We start from the raw sequence: 16968 nt of genomic DNA, 5'->3' as shown, positions 1-16968 counted from the left end.
GTGCCCTACCTTGGGTCCCGCTAATAGCCTGTGTGCCCCGTCTCCCTGTCTCTGTCTCTGTCTCTCTGCCAAGACTGTTGTTTCTACCTCACCGTCCCCCCGACCCCCTCCATCTCGCCACACCACACCCTTCTCCTGGCTCATACCTACTTCTCTTTCCAGATTAATTTTACCGGCCACCTCTCCTTGGCAGGCTCCCCTTATCTGCACTCCCCAAGTCCCCAAGGCTGAGCTGGGCGTCCCTCTTTTATGCCTCCATAGCAACATGTGAACACGTGTAGGGCCCCATCACTGCACAATTGCGCTTGCTGTTCTGGTGGTTTGTTTTCTCCCACACGTGACTGTCGTTCCCTCGGGACAACAAGGATGTCTTCTCCATCATGGTATCACCAGCACCTGCAAACTTGGCAGGAGCACCTGCCGAGTCTATCACTTCCCCTCCTCCTCTTCCCCCCAACCCTTTGAAAACACGAGAGCGATCCTTAGCTCAAGGGTCACACACCAGCAGGCCGTGTGCCGCGTTGTACCTGCGGTTCACGGTTTGCCGGCTCCACTGTCGTTGGGCAACGCGCCTCCAAACACAAAGGTTACTAGTCAGACTGATTCGGTGATTTTTCACCTGAGAGCCATACTGGCATTTCAGACCAGGGGGCAGGGGGTGGGCGGATGTTTTCGGTGGTCACAGGGACTGGGGGTAGCGCATTAGCATCGATCGGGGCCCAGAAGCTGGGATGCTGGGCATCTGGAGGTGCCCAAGGCGGTCCCACTGGGCCATCCCCTGAGGAGCACGGGCCGGCCGTTGGACGCTTCTCTCTCACTGCTCTCCGGTAGCAGTGAAACCGCCTCGGGGATTCACTGACGGAAAAGACATTAGAGAACCAAATCCATCTCAGGGCCAATTATTTAGGCAGTAGAGACAGGAGAAATGAGAATGTAAGCCTCGAGGCAAGGACTCTCTCAGGGTCTTCGTGGGATTCCTGGCACAGTGCGCAACACACACAGGCCTCCGTGTCTGTGAATGTTTCACCCGAGGAGCCTGAATGGAAGCAGGGATCACTTAAAATGGGTCAGAATCTGGCCTGAGCAGGCCAGATCCATCTGGAAGCCCGTCCCCGGCTGAGTGTGCGGGGGCATGAGGCTGTGTGCTGGCAGGCTTCACTGAAAAGGTACCACCAAGTCACAGGCACCGTGCAGTGGGGAGGCTTGGTTAGCGGTCAAGCCAGCAAGCCCAGGACAGGCCGCAGAGCTGCCCACACGACTCCCTCTCTCTCTCTCTCCCTTCGTCTCCATTAGATAGCCTGAGTTTATGCACACATTGCTATTTAAATAACTTCGGTAAAAATCTCACATTCTCTCATCATGAAAGCTAATCAAATATCAGCCTAAAACCATTACTCAGATGCTTGTGGGCGCCTTAGGGAAATGTACCAGTAAGTACAAAAGGGTTCAATCTGCCTTCTAAATAGCTTTGACCCTAGTCTCCTACGGCATAGAGACCTTAGTTAGAAGTGGACACAGACGGGGGCGCCTGGGTGGCTCAGTCGGTTAAGCGTCCGACTTCAGCTCAGGTCATGATCTCGCGGTCTGTGAGTTCGAGCCCTGCGTCGGGCTCTGTGCTGACCGCTCAGAGCCTGGAGCCTGTTTCGGATTCTGTGTCTCCCTCTCTCTCTGACCCTTCCCCATTCATGCTCTGTCTCTCTCTGTCTCAAAAATAAATAAACGTTAAAAAAAAAATTAAAAAAAAAAAGTGGACACAGACGTGTGAAACTGCTTCTAGTCTCCATAAGCCATGGACTTCATCACTCTCTTGGAGTCTTCGTTTCCCTAGTCGTTAAGGCCACAGTCACTGATCCCTTCCCAGCCTTTTTTTTTTTTTTTTCTGGGGGCCATTCTGGTGATCCAAAAGAGATAGGGTATGTTAAAGTCTTTCGTGAACTATAAAGCACCAGAAGAAATATAAAATCCCATAGGATGCCTTGTTTTTGCATACATCAGAATCTGATTCCTCCTAAGAATTTCTTCTGCCTCAAAATTATTCCTCTTTAGATGTGGAGAAATAGGAACCCTCTTGCACTGTTGGTGGGAATGCAAACTGGTGCAGCCACTCTGGAAAACAGTGTGGAGGTTCCTCAAAAAATACAACTACCCTATGACCCAGCAATAGCACTGCTAGGAATTTACCCAAGGGATACAGGAGTGCTGATGCATAGGGGCACTTGTACCCCAATGTTTATAGCAGCACTCTCAATAATAGCCAAATTATGGAAAGAGCCTAAATGTCCATCAACTGATGAATAGACAAAGAAATTGTGGTTTATATACACAATGGAATACTACTTGGCAATGAGAAAGAATGAAATCTGGCCATTTGCAGCAACGTGGATGGAACTGGAAGGTATTATGCTGAGTGAAATAAGTCAGTCAGAAAAGGACAGATACCATATGTTTTCACTCATATGTTGATCTTGAGAAACTTAACGGAAGATGAGGGGGGAAGGGAAGGAGAAAAAATAGTTATAAACAGAGAGGGAGAGAGGCAAACCATAAGAAACTCTTAAATACAGAGAACAAACTGAGGGTGGGGGGGGGGGTTGGGGAGAGGGGAAAATGGGTGATGGGCATGGAGGAGGGCACCTGTTGGGATGAGCACTGATGTTGTAGGTAAGCCAATGTGACAATAAATATATTAAAAAAAAAAAACAAAATTATTCCTCTTTAGAACAAACTAGTTATTTGCATGAGAACACAGGTCACATAGACCTTTCACTTTGGGGCCACATGGTAAGGTAACCAAGATTAGTTCCAATTTCATAGCGTCATTTGGAAATGCCATGATGGGATTTCATAAAGCTTTAGGGTATTTCACTCCGTCTTTGATTTCTTCATGCAGCCTGTCTCCATATCAAGGGGTCTACAACTGGCTGGGCTAGGTGCTAAGATTGCTGCCTTATCTTCCCCACATTGTGGCAACCCCCTAGAGAGTTTATGTAACAAAATTCAATGAGAAATCAACCAGTTGCTTAAAAATTTTTTTTGTATAAAATGAAATCTAGTTATTTTAATCTTTGCTAGGAGACTTAAAACATATTTCCTTCTTGTTAAGTCACCAGCGTATCAGTAAAAAAAAGCCAATATATCCAAGTGCAAAAGGTAAACTGCTGGGGAAAATGCAAGTTCCAAAATCTCAGAAGCATTGCTTTTAGTCTTCTTGTTTATGTGCTGAAAGCTGACCCGGTACATCAGGCTGGGAAGAAAAATGGGAAAGAGGACGAAATATGACTGACAGCCCCAGGAAGAATGAATAAAACGTGGTTATGGATTCCCTGGAATTCTTCCTCTGTGGTTGATCTCTCCTGTGTCTCACGGGATGGGAGCCGTCTCCACCTCACACGTCCCCCTCTGTTCCTTGAGCCAAACCCTCAGGACAGGAGCAAATATTTCTCTCCTACCACCTGCCATCCCATTCTTTGCTGGCTTCAATGACTCCAGGGTTCCTTCCGTAGGCTGGAGAGGCTCAAGTCCCAGAGCTGACTCGGCTCACGTCCACAACACAGCAGCGTGCTCCAAGGTCTGCCAATGAGTTGCTCTATGGTCTTGAGCCCTTAACTTCCAAGTGCAGCTCAATTTCTGACAAAGCAGGAGGACAGACCGTATCTGTGAGGCGGCAGGATGTGAGGGAAGTAGAATAGAATACTCTTTGGATGTTAGCTTTATTTTCGTCATTCCACCTCCCCTTCTGCTGGCCCAGGAAACACTCCCCATTTCTCTACAGGCTTTAGGAGCTGCCTTCAACTTCTGGAAGAGTTCGGTCCTGTCAGTCTGATTCGGTCACTCCCCCGACGTGTGAATTAAGCAGGCCAAGCGTGCCAGGCTCAGGTGGGCATGGCAGGAGAGTGACCAAGGGCAGGGTCTCCTGCCATTGCCAAGCAAAGTTCCCTCTAACCAACATGGTGTTACCCTAAGACCTTCAGTCTGGAAATGCTACCCATTCTCAAAGCCCAGCTCACAACCTTGACCTTGATCACCTGGGCTGGAAGAGACCGACCCCCATCACAGCCCTTCTCTGCACCACGTAGAAGCTCGTATCACCGACCACCATGCATTCCATTTGTTTGCATAAGCATGTTGGTTTTCCTCCTCAACAGTCAGTTCCTCAAAGGCTGGATCTAAATCTTGTGCCGCCCTGCACCCCAAACAATACCTAGCCTAGTGCTTTGCACACATAAGGTGCTCAATAAACTATTTCATTTCTAAAATAATGGCTTCTTTAGTTTTGTACAGCTTTCCTAGGTTTAATGATTATAAAATATATTTGGGGAAATCTCTAAACACTTGGAAATTAAACAAAAGACTTTCAAATAATTAGAAAGTTTCAAAGGAAATAAGAAAATATTTTGAATCAATAAAAGTAAAAACATAAAATGTCAAAATTTATAGGATGTACCTAAAGCAGTGCTCAGAAGAAAACAATGCTTATCTTAGAAAAGAAGAAAGGTATCTGCTTAATCATCTAAGCTTATACCCTAAGAAACTAGAACAAGAAGAGCAAAAGCAAGCCAAAGCAAGCAAAAAAAAAAAAAAAAAAAAAAAAAAAAAAAAAAAAAAAAAAAAAAAAAGGAAATAACAAAAGAACAGATATCGATGAAATAATAAATAGAAACAATAGAGAAAGTCAATGAAATCAAAAGATGGTTCTTTGAAAAGATCAACAGAATTGATAAACATTGAATAAAAAAAGGAGAGAAAATGCAAATCATCAATATTCAGAATGAGAGCTATCACTACAGATGCTCTAGACATTAATGTGGCAATAAGAGAATTACTGCGAACAACTCCACACACACAAATCTGACAGTTTAAATAAAATGGCCTAACTTCTTAAAAAAAAAACAAACTACCAATTCAGCCATGATGAAAAGGGTTATCTGAGGGGTCTTCTAATGATTGAAGACATTGAGTTCATAGTTAGGAACCCTTTAAAAGAGAAATCTCCTGGCCCCCATGGTCTCACTAGTGAATTCTCACAAACATGTCAAGAAGTAAGAGCAAAAAAGGAGGAGTGCTCCCAGCCTATTTTAGTGGCCAGCATTATCCTGATTCCAAAGCCACACAATGACAACAGAAAACTTCATATCCCCCTTCCACGAACATAGATGCAAAAATCCTCAATAAAATATTAGCAAATTGAATCTAGTGATATGTGAAAATAATAATATGTTGTGATTAAGTCCTCAGTGGATGAATGGGGCAATGATACTCTTCCATAGTCTCACTGTGATGATGGTTACCCAAATTTGTACATGTATTACAATTCACAGAACTGGGCACGCACACACACACACACACACACCAATTTTACTGTATATCAATTTCTAAAATGAAGTTTAAAAATGGGTGTGTTTGGGGGCACCTGGGTGGCACAGACTCTTGATTTCAGCTCAGGTCATGATCTCACAGTTTGTGATTCGAGCCCCACATCAGGCTCTGCACTAACGGTTCAGAGTCTGCTTGGGACTCTGTCTCTCTTTCCCTCTGTCCCTCCCCCACTTGTGTGTGTGCGCTCTCTCTCAAAATAAATAAACTAAAAAAATGGGTGTGTTTTGGGGTGCCAGGGTGGCTCAGTCAGTTGAGCATCTGACTCTTGATTTCAATTCAGTTCATGATCCCAGGGTTTGGGGATCAAGCCCCTTGTTGGGCTCCGCACTGAGTGTGGAGCCTGCTTAAGATTCTCTCTCCCTCCCTTTGACCTTCTGCCTACGCTCTCTCTAAAACATAAAAACTAAATTAAAAATGGGTGTGTCTTGTGTGTGCATTAGCTCTCTGGTGACAGTCACTAACATTTGTACGAAACCTTTGCCAAAGTGCTTCCAGATACATTTCACATAATTTTCCCACCAACAACCACACAAGATGTGTGTCATTGGTCACATTTCACAGGTGGGCAAATGGAGTCTTGTGGGGGGGGATGTCTTCACGTGTACTGAGGAGCAAGTCAAGCCACAGGTCCAGGTCCTCAGTGGAAAGTCCCTGTCAGCTCTCCCCTGATTCTGTGCTTACACCCCCGGACGGTGATGGCAGGGCAATTCTATGTGTCCCCGCCCCTCCATGGAAAGCTAATCCAGGAGCAATTGTGCCCAGGGCCAGTGGCTGCCAGGACCTCACTGCAGAAGACTTTCACGAGTGGGAACTCGCATCAGAGGGGGGCTGTGGCTCAGCTCCTGGCTCCAACGGTCCATCCCTGTGAAGCATGGTGTTCAGCCCACCGCAGCAGAGAAGACCTCCCCCACTCTCTAAATGCCTGCTCTCCAGATGGCTTCTTTTCCTTTTGTGGTGATCTTTCCTTCTGTAATTCCCTAAGGGTGTGGCATTCTACCGGGTTCCAAGTAAACGGGAGGTGGAGTGCAGGAGCAAGAATCAGATTGCTAGACTATTCCATGCAATTTTCTCCAATTCCCTGCAACGTGAGGACAGTTGTCTGAGAGACCCTCTTCTCCCCATTCCCGCTCTACCCCAAAAAGCAGATGTTCGTTAAGAGAGGAGGAGAGCAGAAGCTGGGGGAGATGCCCACTGGAGTCCTGATTGATTGAGGTGATCGGGAGCAGTGAATGATATGCCAAGAACACACTAATGGGAAATGTGCTAATGACAGATTGTTCTATATTTGTATATCTCTCTCCTTTTTTTTTCTTTTTCTTTTCTCTTTTGTTTTTTAGAGAGAGTGAGAGAGCATTGGGGCATGAGTTGGGGAGGGGGCGTGGAGGAGGGAGAGACAGGGAGAGAGGGAGGGAGGGAGAGAGAGAGAGAAAGAGAGAGAGAGAGAGAGAGAGAGAGAGAGAGAGAGAGAATCTTAAGCAGGCTCCACACTCAGTGCAGAGCCTAACACCGGACTCAATCCCACGACCCTGCAATCATGACCTGAGCCAAAACCAAGAGTCAGATACTCAACCGACGGGGCCACCCAGGTGCCCCTTCTCTCCCCTTCTTTAGTTCAGTTAATATTTATCAAATATCTGAAGGGGTGTATGTGCCCAAGTAATTGCTTATATCCCCATTTCATCAGAGTAGATATTGATGGTCAAGAGCCATTTTTAGGGGACTTAATCCTTAAATGGAATGACAGTTCATGGGGCGCCTGGGTGGCTCAGTCGGTTAAGCATCCGACTTCGGCTCAGGTCGTGATCTCGCGGTCCGTGAGTTCGAGCCCCACGTCAGGCTGTGTGCTGACAGCTCAGAGCGTGGAGCCTGCCTCAGATTCTGTGTCTCCCTCTCTCTCTGCCCCTCCCCTGTTCATGCTCTGTCTCGCTCTGTCTCAAAAATAAATAAACATTAAAAAAAATTTTTAATAGAATGATAGTTCAGAATGCTGCAGGAACTTTTGCCAAAACTCCAGAACCCATCAGGAAAGTCTGGACAAGCAAGGGGCAAGTGTGTCTACCAGGGGTCACCAACACAGACCTGACCCTACTGGAATCTCATCTTGTTGGAATGATAGTCTGTTTCAAAGGCTTGATTCTGGCTGCGACATCCTGAGGCTGAGTCATTCCCTACCATGCCAACCCCACTGGAATCAGTCTGGCATGGGGGCTGTGGGGATGAGTGAGTTTTGGAAGGCGCAGAAGATGTGCCCGAGTCTGAGACTGTGCTGGAAAGGAGCAGTGGGCTACGAGAGAAGTTTGCAGGGCCTTTACAGTCTATGTTTGGTGAGTAGAGACTGGGCAGACCGCATTTCACAGGCCGGCACTAGCAAATCATGGCAAAGGCAAGAAATGACTTCATTTCATTTGGTCTGGGAGCATGAGGTATAAGGGCACACTTTTCAGGGAAGGCAACCAGGTGCCTCTTGTGGTCGCAGCTACGACCCTAGTAGTTAGAAGAGGGGCAATCATAGGAGAACATATTTTAGGGAAGAGTAAGAAAGACCCAGTCACTTTTCGGGCAGCCTAAGGTTACCGTGGAAGCTTCCAGAACGGTAGATTTCAGCAGCTTTTCTTCTTTGGGGAGCAGATAGTCTATTGTAGTGTTCCCCAGACAAAGCCAGGACACGGACCTGGGATAATTCCCAATCAATTTTATGGTTACGGGGTGCTTTCTTTCAGTTTAAGAAGCAATTCCTCACACACCTGTCTTATCTGGTTTTCCGATTCCATGAGGCCGGTTTTATGATCCCCGTTCTACAGATGAGGAAATGAAGGCTCAGAGAGATTAAGAAACATGCTCAAATTCTCTCAATCATTAGATGGCAGGGCAGGAACTACATCCCAGGCCTGTGCAGCGCCCTTCCCCTGCCTATCTGGAGTGAGCTTCTCAAACTGAAACTCATCTCTAGGGATTGCGAAATGGGCACGCACGAGATGAGAATTTCCTTTTACTGCAATTCTGAATTTAACAAGTAAAGATATTGGTAAGTGCTCCACTGCTGGCCAGGAGTGTTGGCTTAAATGTTTTGCAAGGGCACTCGGGTGGCTCGGTCAGCTGAGCCTTTGAGCGTCCGACTTTGGCTCAGGTCATGATCTCACCGTCGGGGAGTTCAAGCCCTGCATCGGGCTAGTTGCTGTTAGTGGAGAGCTCACTTCATGTCCCCTTCTCTCTGCCCCTCCCCCACTTGTGCTCTGTCAAAAATAAAATCAAATAAAGTTTTCAAAAATGTTTTTCCAAATGCACGCCTTCCTCCCTCTCTCCCTCCCCTTGTTCTTTCCTCTCATAAACATGTACCGAGGCACCGCCACACGGAAGTGATGGAAGTCATGATGTTAGGCGTCGTGGAAGTTACAGAGATTACTGACCGACCCAGGTTCTGCCTCCAGGGGCTTCACAAGGTAGTGCTTGATCACCACTAGGCATGTTACAGTGGACTGTAACAAGGGCCAGCGGATCCGAGAGCTCTTCTGTCGTACCCACCAGAACCGACAATTTCCTTGTTTGCTCATGTTCTGTTGCCACGAACGGTGAGCTCCCTGTGAGTAGGAACGTGTCCATCTTACTCAGCATTGAATTTGCAGTACCTGGAACAGTACCTGGCACACAGCTGGTGCCCAATATTTGTTGTTTTTGGCACAGAGTTGGTGCTCAGTATTCGTTGTTTTTTGTGTTTTTTAATTTTTTTAATGTTTATTTATTTTTGAGAGAGAGGCACAGTGCAAACGGAATAGGGGCAGAGAGAGAGGGAGACACAGAATCGGAAGCAGGCTCCAGGCTCTGAGCTGTCAGCACGGAGCTCGACGCGGGGCTCGAACCCACGAACTGCGAGATCATGACCTGAGTTGAAGTCGGATGCCCAACCGACGGAGCCACCCAGGCACTCCTCAATATTTGTTGACTGAATGAATGAGAAATTGATCCTTAATGGGAGTCTCCTGGAAAGTTTCAAGGAAAAACATTCGTATGGGGCCTTGATGAAGAGGTGGGTTTTAGCAGGTACTGTAGCTATGTGTGTTCCAGATTGAATGTGAAGGGTGGGGGAACAGCTGGGGTGGGACACCCCTGGCAAGGGACACCGAACGTGGCTGAAATGTAGGGGACGTGTGGGAGGGAAGTAAGGTTGGGCTTACGTCATGCAAGGCCCCGGACATCAGCTGTTTGTTCCACTGGCCACTGGAGACTATTCAAGTGTCCGCAGTAGGGAGAGGTTGGCCAGAGTCGTGGGTTCGTGTGACAGACCCAGTATGGGTTGGAGTGAGAGTGACAGGAGGGAGGCTGTGGGCGTGTTGGAGGTGGAAGCAAGAGTCCAGGGGAGAGGTGACAAGGGCATGAACCAGGCAGCAGCTGTGGGACTAGGAACGGAGGGCCCTTCATAACTAGAACGTTCCGGTCTCAGCAACCAGATGAATGTGGAGGTTGAAGGACAGTGAGATTCAAAGGTGATCCTGAGGCTCTCAGCCTGGGGGCAGGAAGAGAAAAGGGGCTATTAGCAGGGTTAGGCTGCCAAAAGGGGACAACTGTCTGGTTGGGGCATCTTACGCTTGAGGGCCCGCGGGACGCCGGGTGAGAATGTCCAGCCAGCTCTCAGAAAGTCCGAGATGGGTGTGGTTATGACAAACCTTCTAATCTGTGGGTCAGAAATAGTTGAGCTGGGGTGGCCCTTTACCACAGGCTGCATGATTACAGGCTGCAGAGCATCAGCCTTGGAAGGGCCTTGGAACTCATTCCTCCTCGGTGCAGAAGGGGTATCTGAGGCCCAGAGAGGTTGGGTGACTTGCCCAAGGTCACACAGCCAATTGGCCCTCCCTGATTCTTACAGGAGGTCACTTAACTTTTAGGTGATTGGAATACTAACTTTGAAAAGTTGCTAACACGCACCTCTCAGTGTACAAAGCTGATTAGGGTAACTGCAGTCGTGAAATAAAGAGAATGATCTGGGTTGAATTTAGCTGCCATCCAGATGACAGCACAGTCCTAAAGGAATTGGGGGCAGGATGGGCAGTGGCTTGGATTTTGTCTTTTTGTTTTTGATGTGCTTTTGTCTCCCTCATTCGGCACCCCATGAGGGCCACAGCCAGAGATGATCAACCTGTTTGAGTTCGGAATCCATAACCTCTCCAATGTTTCCAGACTCCCAGGAGGTGGAGGGCAGGAGGAAAATGAAGCCTGGTACCGCACCCCAAATTCGTCTCTTCCTCACCCAAATGACACTGGTCCAACTACAAACTCTAGGACTTTTTTTTTTTTTTTAATTTTTTTTTTTCAACATTTATTTATTTTGGGGACAGAGAGAGACAGAGCATGAACGGGGGAGGGGCAGAGAGAGAGGGAGACACAGAATCGGAAACAGGCTCCAGGCTCTGAGCCATCAGCCCAGAGCCTGACGCGGGGCTCGAACTCACGGACCGCGAGATCGTGACCTGGCTGAAGTCGGACGCTTAACCGACTGCGCCACCCAGGCGCCCCAAACTCTAGGACTTTTAAGAAAATCAAACAAAACCCCAACCACATGCCAAAGGTCATCTGGCCTGAGGTGAGAGTGAATGAGTAACTCCCGTGAAAGGGAGTTTTGAGGATTTTTTTACAGCGTTCAAAGGTGCAACTGGGAAATGTCAGCCCAGGGAAAATTCTAAGACAGCACTTTCTCCCATACCCTGTGCTCCACCCGTACCCTTTCCCCCAACGATCGACCCACGGCCTTGTGAGGAGTGAGCCATGTCAAGGGCTGAGGATGTGGGTCACTCCCTGCCAGCCCCCCCTCCCTTGGCTCCTGGGCGCTCACTTGACTACAGAGCCGGCAGGCAGGAAGGCCAAACCTTCTGTCTGGAAGGCCTGGTCTGCTCTGTCTCCGCGTACCTCTCCCACGCCCTGCACTGTGAGGTGTTCACTGGGACAAATACCAAAGACATGGCTGTGCCCACATCCGGTGGGGTGACCTTGAGGGGACTCCTTTTTCTCTCTGAGCTTCCAAATGCTCATCGACGAACTGGGTTCACGATGCCTACCCACAGCCTCGGGGCTTCTCCTTTCCTCCTCCTTTTCCCTCCACGGGTCTGTAAGGAAGAGGAGTTAGAGGAGCACGGCTGCCTTTTCTTTTCTGCAGCCCCTCCACTCTTGCGGGCGAGGCGCTGGGCATCCTGCAGCTCAGGGACAGTCACCGTCTGCGGGGTTGGCCTGGATTCGCATGGTGCAGTAAGAGAAGGGCCCCCGGGAGCACGCAGTCAGCTCGGGGGGTCACAAGGGCCTCTCCGGGCATCAGGTGAGCCGACGGGGCACCCCAAAAGCACAGGGCTCTGCAGGGGGCCTGTGGGCACTCTGGGCTGTGGCATTGCCAGCTGCTGCAGGGTCTGCGGGAGAGGAGCCACGGGCGCCCCCTGCCACTTCATAGTCAGACAGCACTGAGCACCAGGACAGATGCCTCTCCCCCACCGGGCCCCTGGACTTTCCCTCTGGGTGGAGGGTGAAGGGGGCACCCATGCCAGGCCCCCCACTGCTCCTCCTCACTCCTTCAGGAGCCCATGTCCTGGTCATCAAGGCCACAAGTCACTGACGGTGGCCGCTGGACAGAGAGAGTCAAGGGCAGAGAACTTTCCTGATGTCCCTTAATTCACCATGTGGGCAAGGAAGAACTCCTTGGAAGGAGGCAGTAGAGAGGAGGGAAAGGCAGGAGGAGGGGGCCCGGCCGAGGGCTGTCATAAGTCCCGCAGCACAGGAGCCCAGAGCCCAGCGTCTTTGTCCCCTGGCCACCAAATGACCAAAGCCCTCAGGCTTGGGCAGGTGGCTTGCTCACTCAGTCTCTCTGGTCTGGGTTCGGTGCTCCGCCTACTTTTCTAATATCCCTCTGGGCCCCAAAGAGGGAGGTGACATTTTACATGACATTCAAGAGTTGAGCATGATGTTGTGAAAGTGTTTTGTTCGTTCACAATGCCACCCTCACAGGACCACTGTTCGCTCTGTCTGTTGTATCGGGCCTTCAAAGGCTGGGTCCTGACAGAAGATTCATAGGTAACAAAGCCTGAGAACAGAAGATATAAGCTCACAAAAGAAAGTCACACAGCCAAAACATAATGACGTCTGGATGAGAGGAAATGAATGGTCTAGAGTCAGAGACGAAGAGAATGAGACAGAGACCTTCTGCCAAGAGCCCTACCATTTGTCCCCCATGCTTGGCAGGAAGAGAGGAGGGAGGCCCGGACCCTTTCTGATGTGTTTTGTTTCCATGCAAAGTGTGTGCGTGTGCACGGGTGCGTGTGTGTTGCTCGCGGAGTGCACAAAATGCCTGCGTTGGGTTGGATCCTGGCTGAGCCGGCTGCGTCCGCCAAGCGCCAGCTACAAGTACGCGTCAGTGTTCCCCTCGCGGTGGCCGGGGAGGCCCGGATGCAGCGCCGGCACCCCCCCCCCCCCCCCCCCCCCCCCCCCCCGCGCAGCATGAGTGTGCACCCGCATTCCGCTGCGTCACACCGGGCTCTGCACCGGGAGAGGAGCCAGGCCCTTCCTGGAAGGAAGGCATCCGGAGCCCAGAGGCAACTTCTCTTTCTCTAGAGGCGGGGATGGGATTCCTCAGCCCTTCCGAATGTTACTTCACCGCGGGGAGAGCCTGGCCTGAGCATCCGAAGTCGTGGGTTCAAGTTCAGATCCTGCCTTGAAGTGAAGCACACTGTGGGGCGAATTCATGCATTCATCCCTTCATCTAAGTATCCGTTTAACAAACGTTCGCCGAGCACGTGCTATGCACCAGGCACCGTTCTAGGTGCAGAAGCTGCAGCAGTGAACAAAACAACTCTCCGCCCACGGGAAGTGTACATTCCAGTGAGAACAGGCAACCTGCCACCCGGAGAGGAAAGCGGGCTGGGGGCGCAGAGCGAAGGGGTGCGATCTGTTAGACTGGTCGGGGCCGAGGCGGCTCTGTCAACTGTGGGCCAAGGGATTTCTGAACAGAGGGGTGAGCTGGTACGAGGCATGGGACAGGAGCGAGCTTGTGTTTGGAACAAGGCAAGGACGGTGGCGTCCTGTGGCCGGAATGGGGTGGAGGCGCGAGGTGGCGGGTGAGGCCGGAGAGAAGGGTGGGGGGCAGGCCGCGTGGGCCATGTGGGCTGCAATGGGAGTTTTGAGTTTTTCTGGGAGGGACCGGAAGCTCCTGGAAGGGTTGGAGCAGGGAGACGTGCTATGACTTGCATGTCAAAGAGACGGCTGGCTCTTGGGCGGGGAAGACTTTGGTGGCCTGCGGCGGGGCGGGTGGCAAAAGCAGGTGCAAGGAAACCAGTGAGGAAGTCCGTGTAGAGGCGTGGGGACGCATGTGGTGGGCTGAAGGTGCGGGGTGATGGAGAGGCTCCAGGACGACGCGTGGGTTTGTGGCTGAAGCAAATGGTTGGACAAGGACTCTATTTACTGAGTGGGGACAGGCTGGAGAAGGGAAATCAAGGGTTCCGTTGGGGGCACTGTAAATCTGAGCAAATCATTTTCTGTCCTCTTTTCTAGCCTCTCCTTCTCACCTATACAACAAAAGGTCGTATAGGCAACCAGCTGGTCACCAGGCTCTCCTCCATGATGATTAGGGCTACCTTCTTTAACTCTTCCACATTCCCATGTCTTTTAAACCTGCAAATATATTCTGAATTCAGAGAAAAGAAGCAACAAGAGAGAGGAAGAGAGAGGGGGGAGAAGGAGAGAAAGAAAGAGAGACCACAAAAGCAGGTCCCCGTATCCGACAAGGGCCCTGCCCATGTTGATGTCCTGACAACCATGGCAGTGGGACCAGGGTGGAGGGCGAGGGGGGGTGAGAGAGCACAGGCCACAGATGAGGGAGAATCACCAAAAATGTATGGCCAGAGTCCGATTTGGGTTGCAATTCCTACATCACTTAGGTTTGCACTTTAGAAGCTTCATGGGCTTCTGAGGAAAAGATTTTAGATTTTCAATTACAAATCGCCTCAAAGTTTGTGAGCTGAGCCCAACAGGTCAACCTGTCCGAACCCTCAGTTGCCCCATTCTACCATCTCTTCAAGTGAGAAAACTCTAGGATTCTGCCACTTTGAAGGAGAGAGAAAAAAAAATTCCTGTAAAAGTCCAGGAAGCTTGAGACTTGAATAGGTAGTTTCTGAAGGAGTTCTGCAAATACTTCTACACAATACATTACTTATTGGGCCTTTGCCATGTGCCCAGGGTTGTAGACACAACCTTGAAAATAGGGATGAAATCTCTTTCTCACAGAGACTCCACTCTGGTGGGAGATGATAGATGATAGATGATTAGATAGATAGATAGATAGATAGATAGATAGATAGATAGGAAGAATATATAGACAGACCGATAGAAAAAAGGAAGGAAAGAATGTCCAGGTGGTGTTTAGTGCCATGGAGAGACTTAAAGCAGAACAGGAAGTTGAACATATCAAGACAGGGGTGAGGAGGGAGTAGGGACCAGTGATAACTAGTTTGTATAAGAAGGGTTAGGGAAGGGGGTGCCTGGGTGGCTCAGTTGATTGCATGTCTAACTCTAGATTTCAGTTCAGGTCATGATCCCAGGGTCATGGTATTGGGCCCTGCATGGGGCTCTGCACTGAACCTAGAGCCTGCTTGGGATTCTCTCTCCCTCTGCCTCTCTTCTCCCCAGCTTGCATTTGCACCCGCACATGTGTGCGTACTTTCTCTTAAAACAAAACAAAACAACAAAACAAAACAAAACAACAAGAAAGGTTAGGGAAGGTCTTCAGAAGACACAACAAGCAAAAGTCCTGAGGCGGAGTCATGCTTGGAATGTTCTAGAAGAGCAAGGTGTGACTGGAGGTGGGAGTGAGAAAGGAAAGGGGTAGGAGGTAGGTTCAGGGGGCTCGGGGGTTGCAGGTGGTTTGGGCCTCTGGATTTTAGGATGAGTGGGATGGGACGTGACTGGAGGATTGTGAGTGGAGGAGTGACGTGATTGAAAACTGGAGGGGACTTGGTGAGTGGTGCACGGAGACCAGAAGTCCCTAGGGCATCAGACACCATGTCAAGATATTTGAAGCTGTAAGGCAATCAGGCATATTTGTTCCACCAAATGCCTAAACCAAAATCATCGCGCCTAAATGAGAAGCCTGTACCAATGTTGCTGGAAGGTTCATTCACTTGTGTCCTGAAAGGTTATTGTTGTCCGTTGTGTGCCACACACTGGGGACACAATGGAATAAAAGACACTCTGTGTGTGGGGGGGAGGGGGGACAAACAGGCTAGAATCCAAATCCAGGGTCACGGTAGCAGATAATGTGGGAAGGAGGATAGGAGCCAAGACCCGGGAGTCCTCAGTGAGAGAATAAAGGTAGTGGCTAACTTTCACTTGAGCCCATAGAATTAGTCTATATAGACAAATAGCCTCGGTAACCATTAAAAAGACAGAGAGATAGTACATGAACCTTACAAACTAGTAAGGAGGGGGAAAGAAATAGAAACAAAAGAGAAAAAAGGCCCTTAATTTTTAAAAAGGCAAGATACTGGGGCAAAAGACAGAAAAAGGTATGGAAAATGGGTCACATGGAAAGCACAAGAGTAGCAATCAATCTAAATGTATTAGTCGAGTCAAAAGGCCTCCATTTGTTTTTAGAAACTCAGCCATTTACAAGAGACAGAGTTATCAACAATGTAAAGATACAAATGGGTGGAAAGCTAACTGATGGAAAATGATATGCGAGGGCAACTAAGGTGGTGTTCCAACATTAACATCAGACAAAAGCAATGTTTACGCAAATGTTTACGACAGTGCAAAAAAAAAGTCACCTTATAATGATAACATCTTCAGTTGACTGGGAAGACATAAACTCTAACCCTGTATGACCCTAATAATATAGTCTGAAAGCATATCGAGAACCAGTTGTCGATGCTTTAAGGAGAAATCGAAAAATCCACGCTCGTAATGGGAGATTTTAAAACAACTCTCTCAGGAAATGTTGGAAACTGCAGCCAAAAAGAAATCTGAAATAGGTACAAACTTTAAGCAGCACACCATCTAACTGACATTCCTTACACCTTGCATCCGAACTCGCACAACCCCTTGTATGCACTGACCACTGGAGACGCTCAGAGCAAAAAAGCTGGCCTCCATGAGTATCCACGGAGTGAGGCCTTCAGACTCCTCTCTTGGACTCTGGTGCAATCTATTTATAAATCAGTAATGAAAACATAACTAGGAAACCCAATATGTTTGAAAATAATACTTTTTAAAACATCTAAGTACCTCATGGGTCAGCGAGAAAATCGCAGTAGCCATCAGAAAATAAACAGAACTAAAAGAAGATGAAAATGCAATTTATTAACACCTGTGGAATTCTACTAAAAGGGTATTAAGAGGAAATTTATATGCTTAGAAAAGAAGACACGCTGAGGAGTTCTGAGCTAAGCATTTAAGAAGTTAAAAAAAATAATAACATTAGAGTAAGCCTGAAGGAAGTAGAGGGCAAGAAAGCTAGGAGCAGAAATTAACGAAAAACATACAAAGATGAACAAAACACACAATTACTCGCTAAGTCTCATCAAGAAAGAATACAGATATATCAGAGTTTAAATAGATAATTATTATGAA

General features: G+C 48.7%; 1 protein-coding gene across 2 annotated transcripts in view; it reads right to left on the bottom strand.

The window, feature by feature from the left end:
• Positions 1–16968, bottom strand: part of MAB21L3 (mab-21 like 3) — a 135433-nt gene that overhangs the window by 41785 nt on the left and 76680 nt on the right. Inside the window, exon 6 of one of the 2 annotated variants that reach the window (XM_045478773.1) lies at positions 13784–14016. The exons of the other annotated variant lie outside the window; for it this stretch is intronic. Coding sequence (XP_045334729.1) covers positions 14011–14016 — 6 coding nt within the window. The 3' untranslated portion in view covers positions 13784–14010. Of the gene's footprint in view, positions 1–13783; positions 14017–16968 lie in introns of those variants that run through there. 2 annotated transcript variants of the gene reach the window in all.

The sequence above is a fragment of the Leopardus geoffroyi genome, chromosome C1, assembly GCF_018350155.1.
Source record: "Leopardus geoffroyi isolate Oge1 chromosome C1, O.geoffroyi_Oge1_pat1.0, whole genome shotgun sequence".
Classification (NCBI taxonomy): domain Eukaryota; kingdom Metazoa; phylum Chordata; class Mammalia; order Carnivora; family Felidae; genus Leopardus; species Leopardus geoffroyi.
Note: the sequence above shows the minus strand (reverse complement) of the source record. Positions and strands in the feature narration are given on the sequence as shown.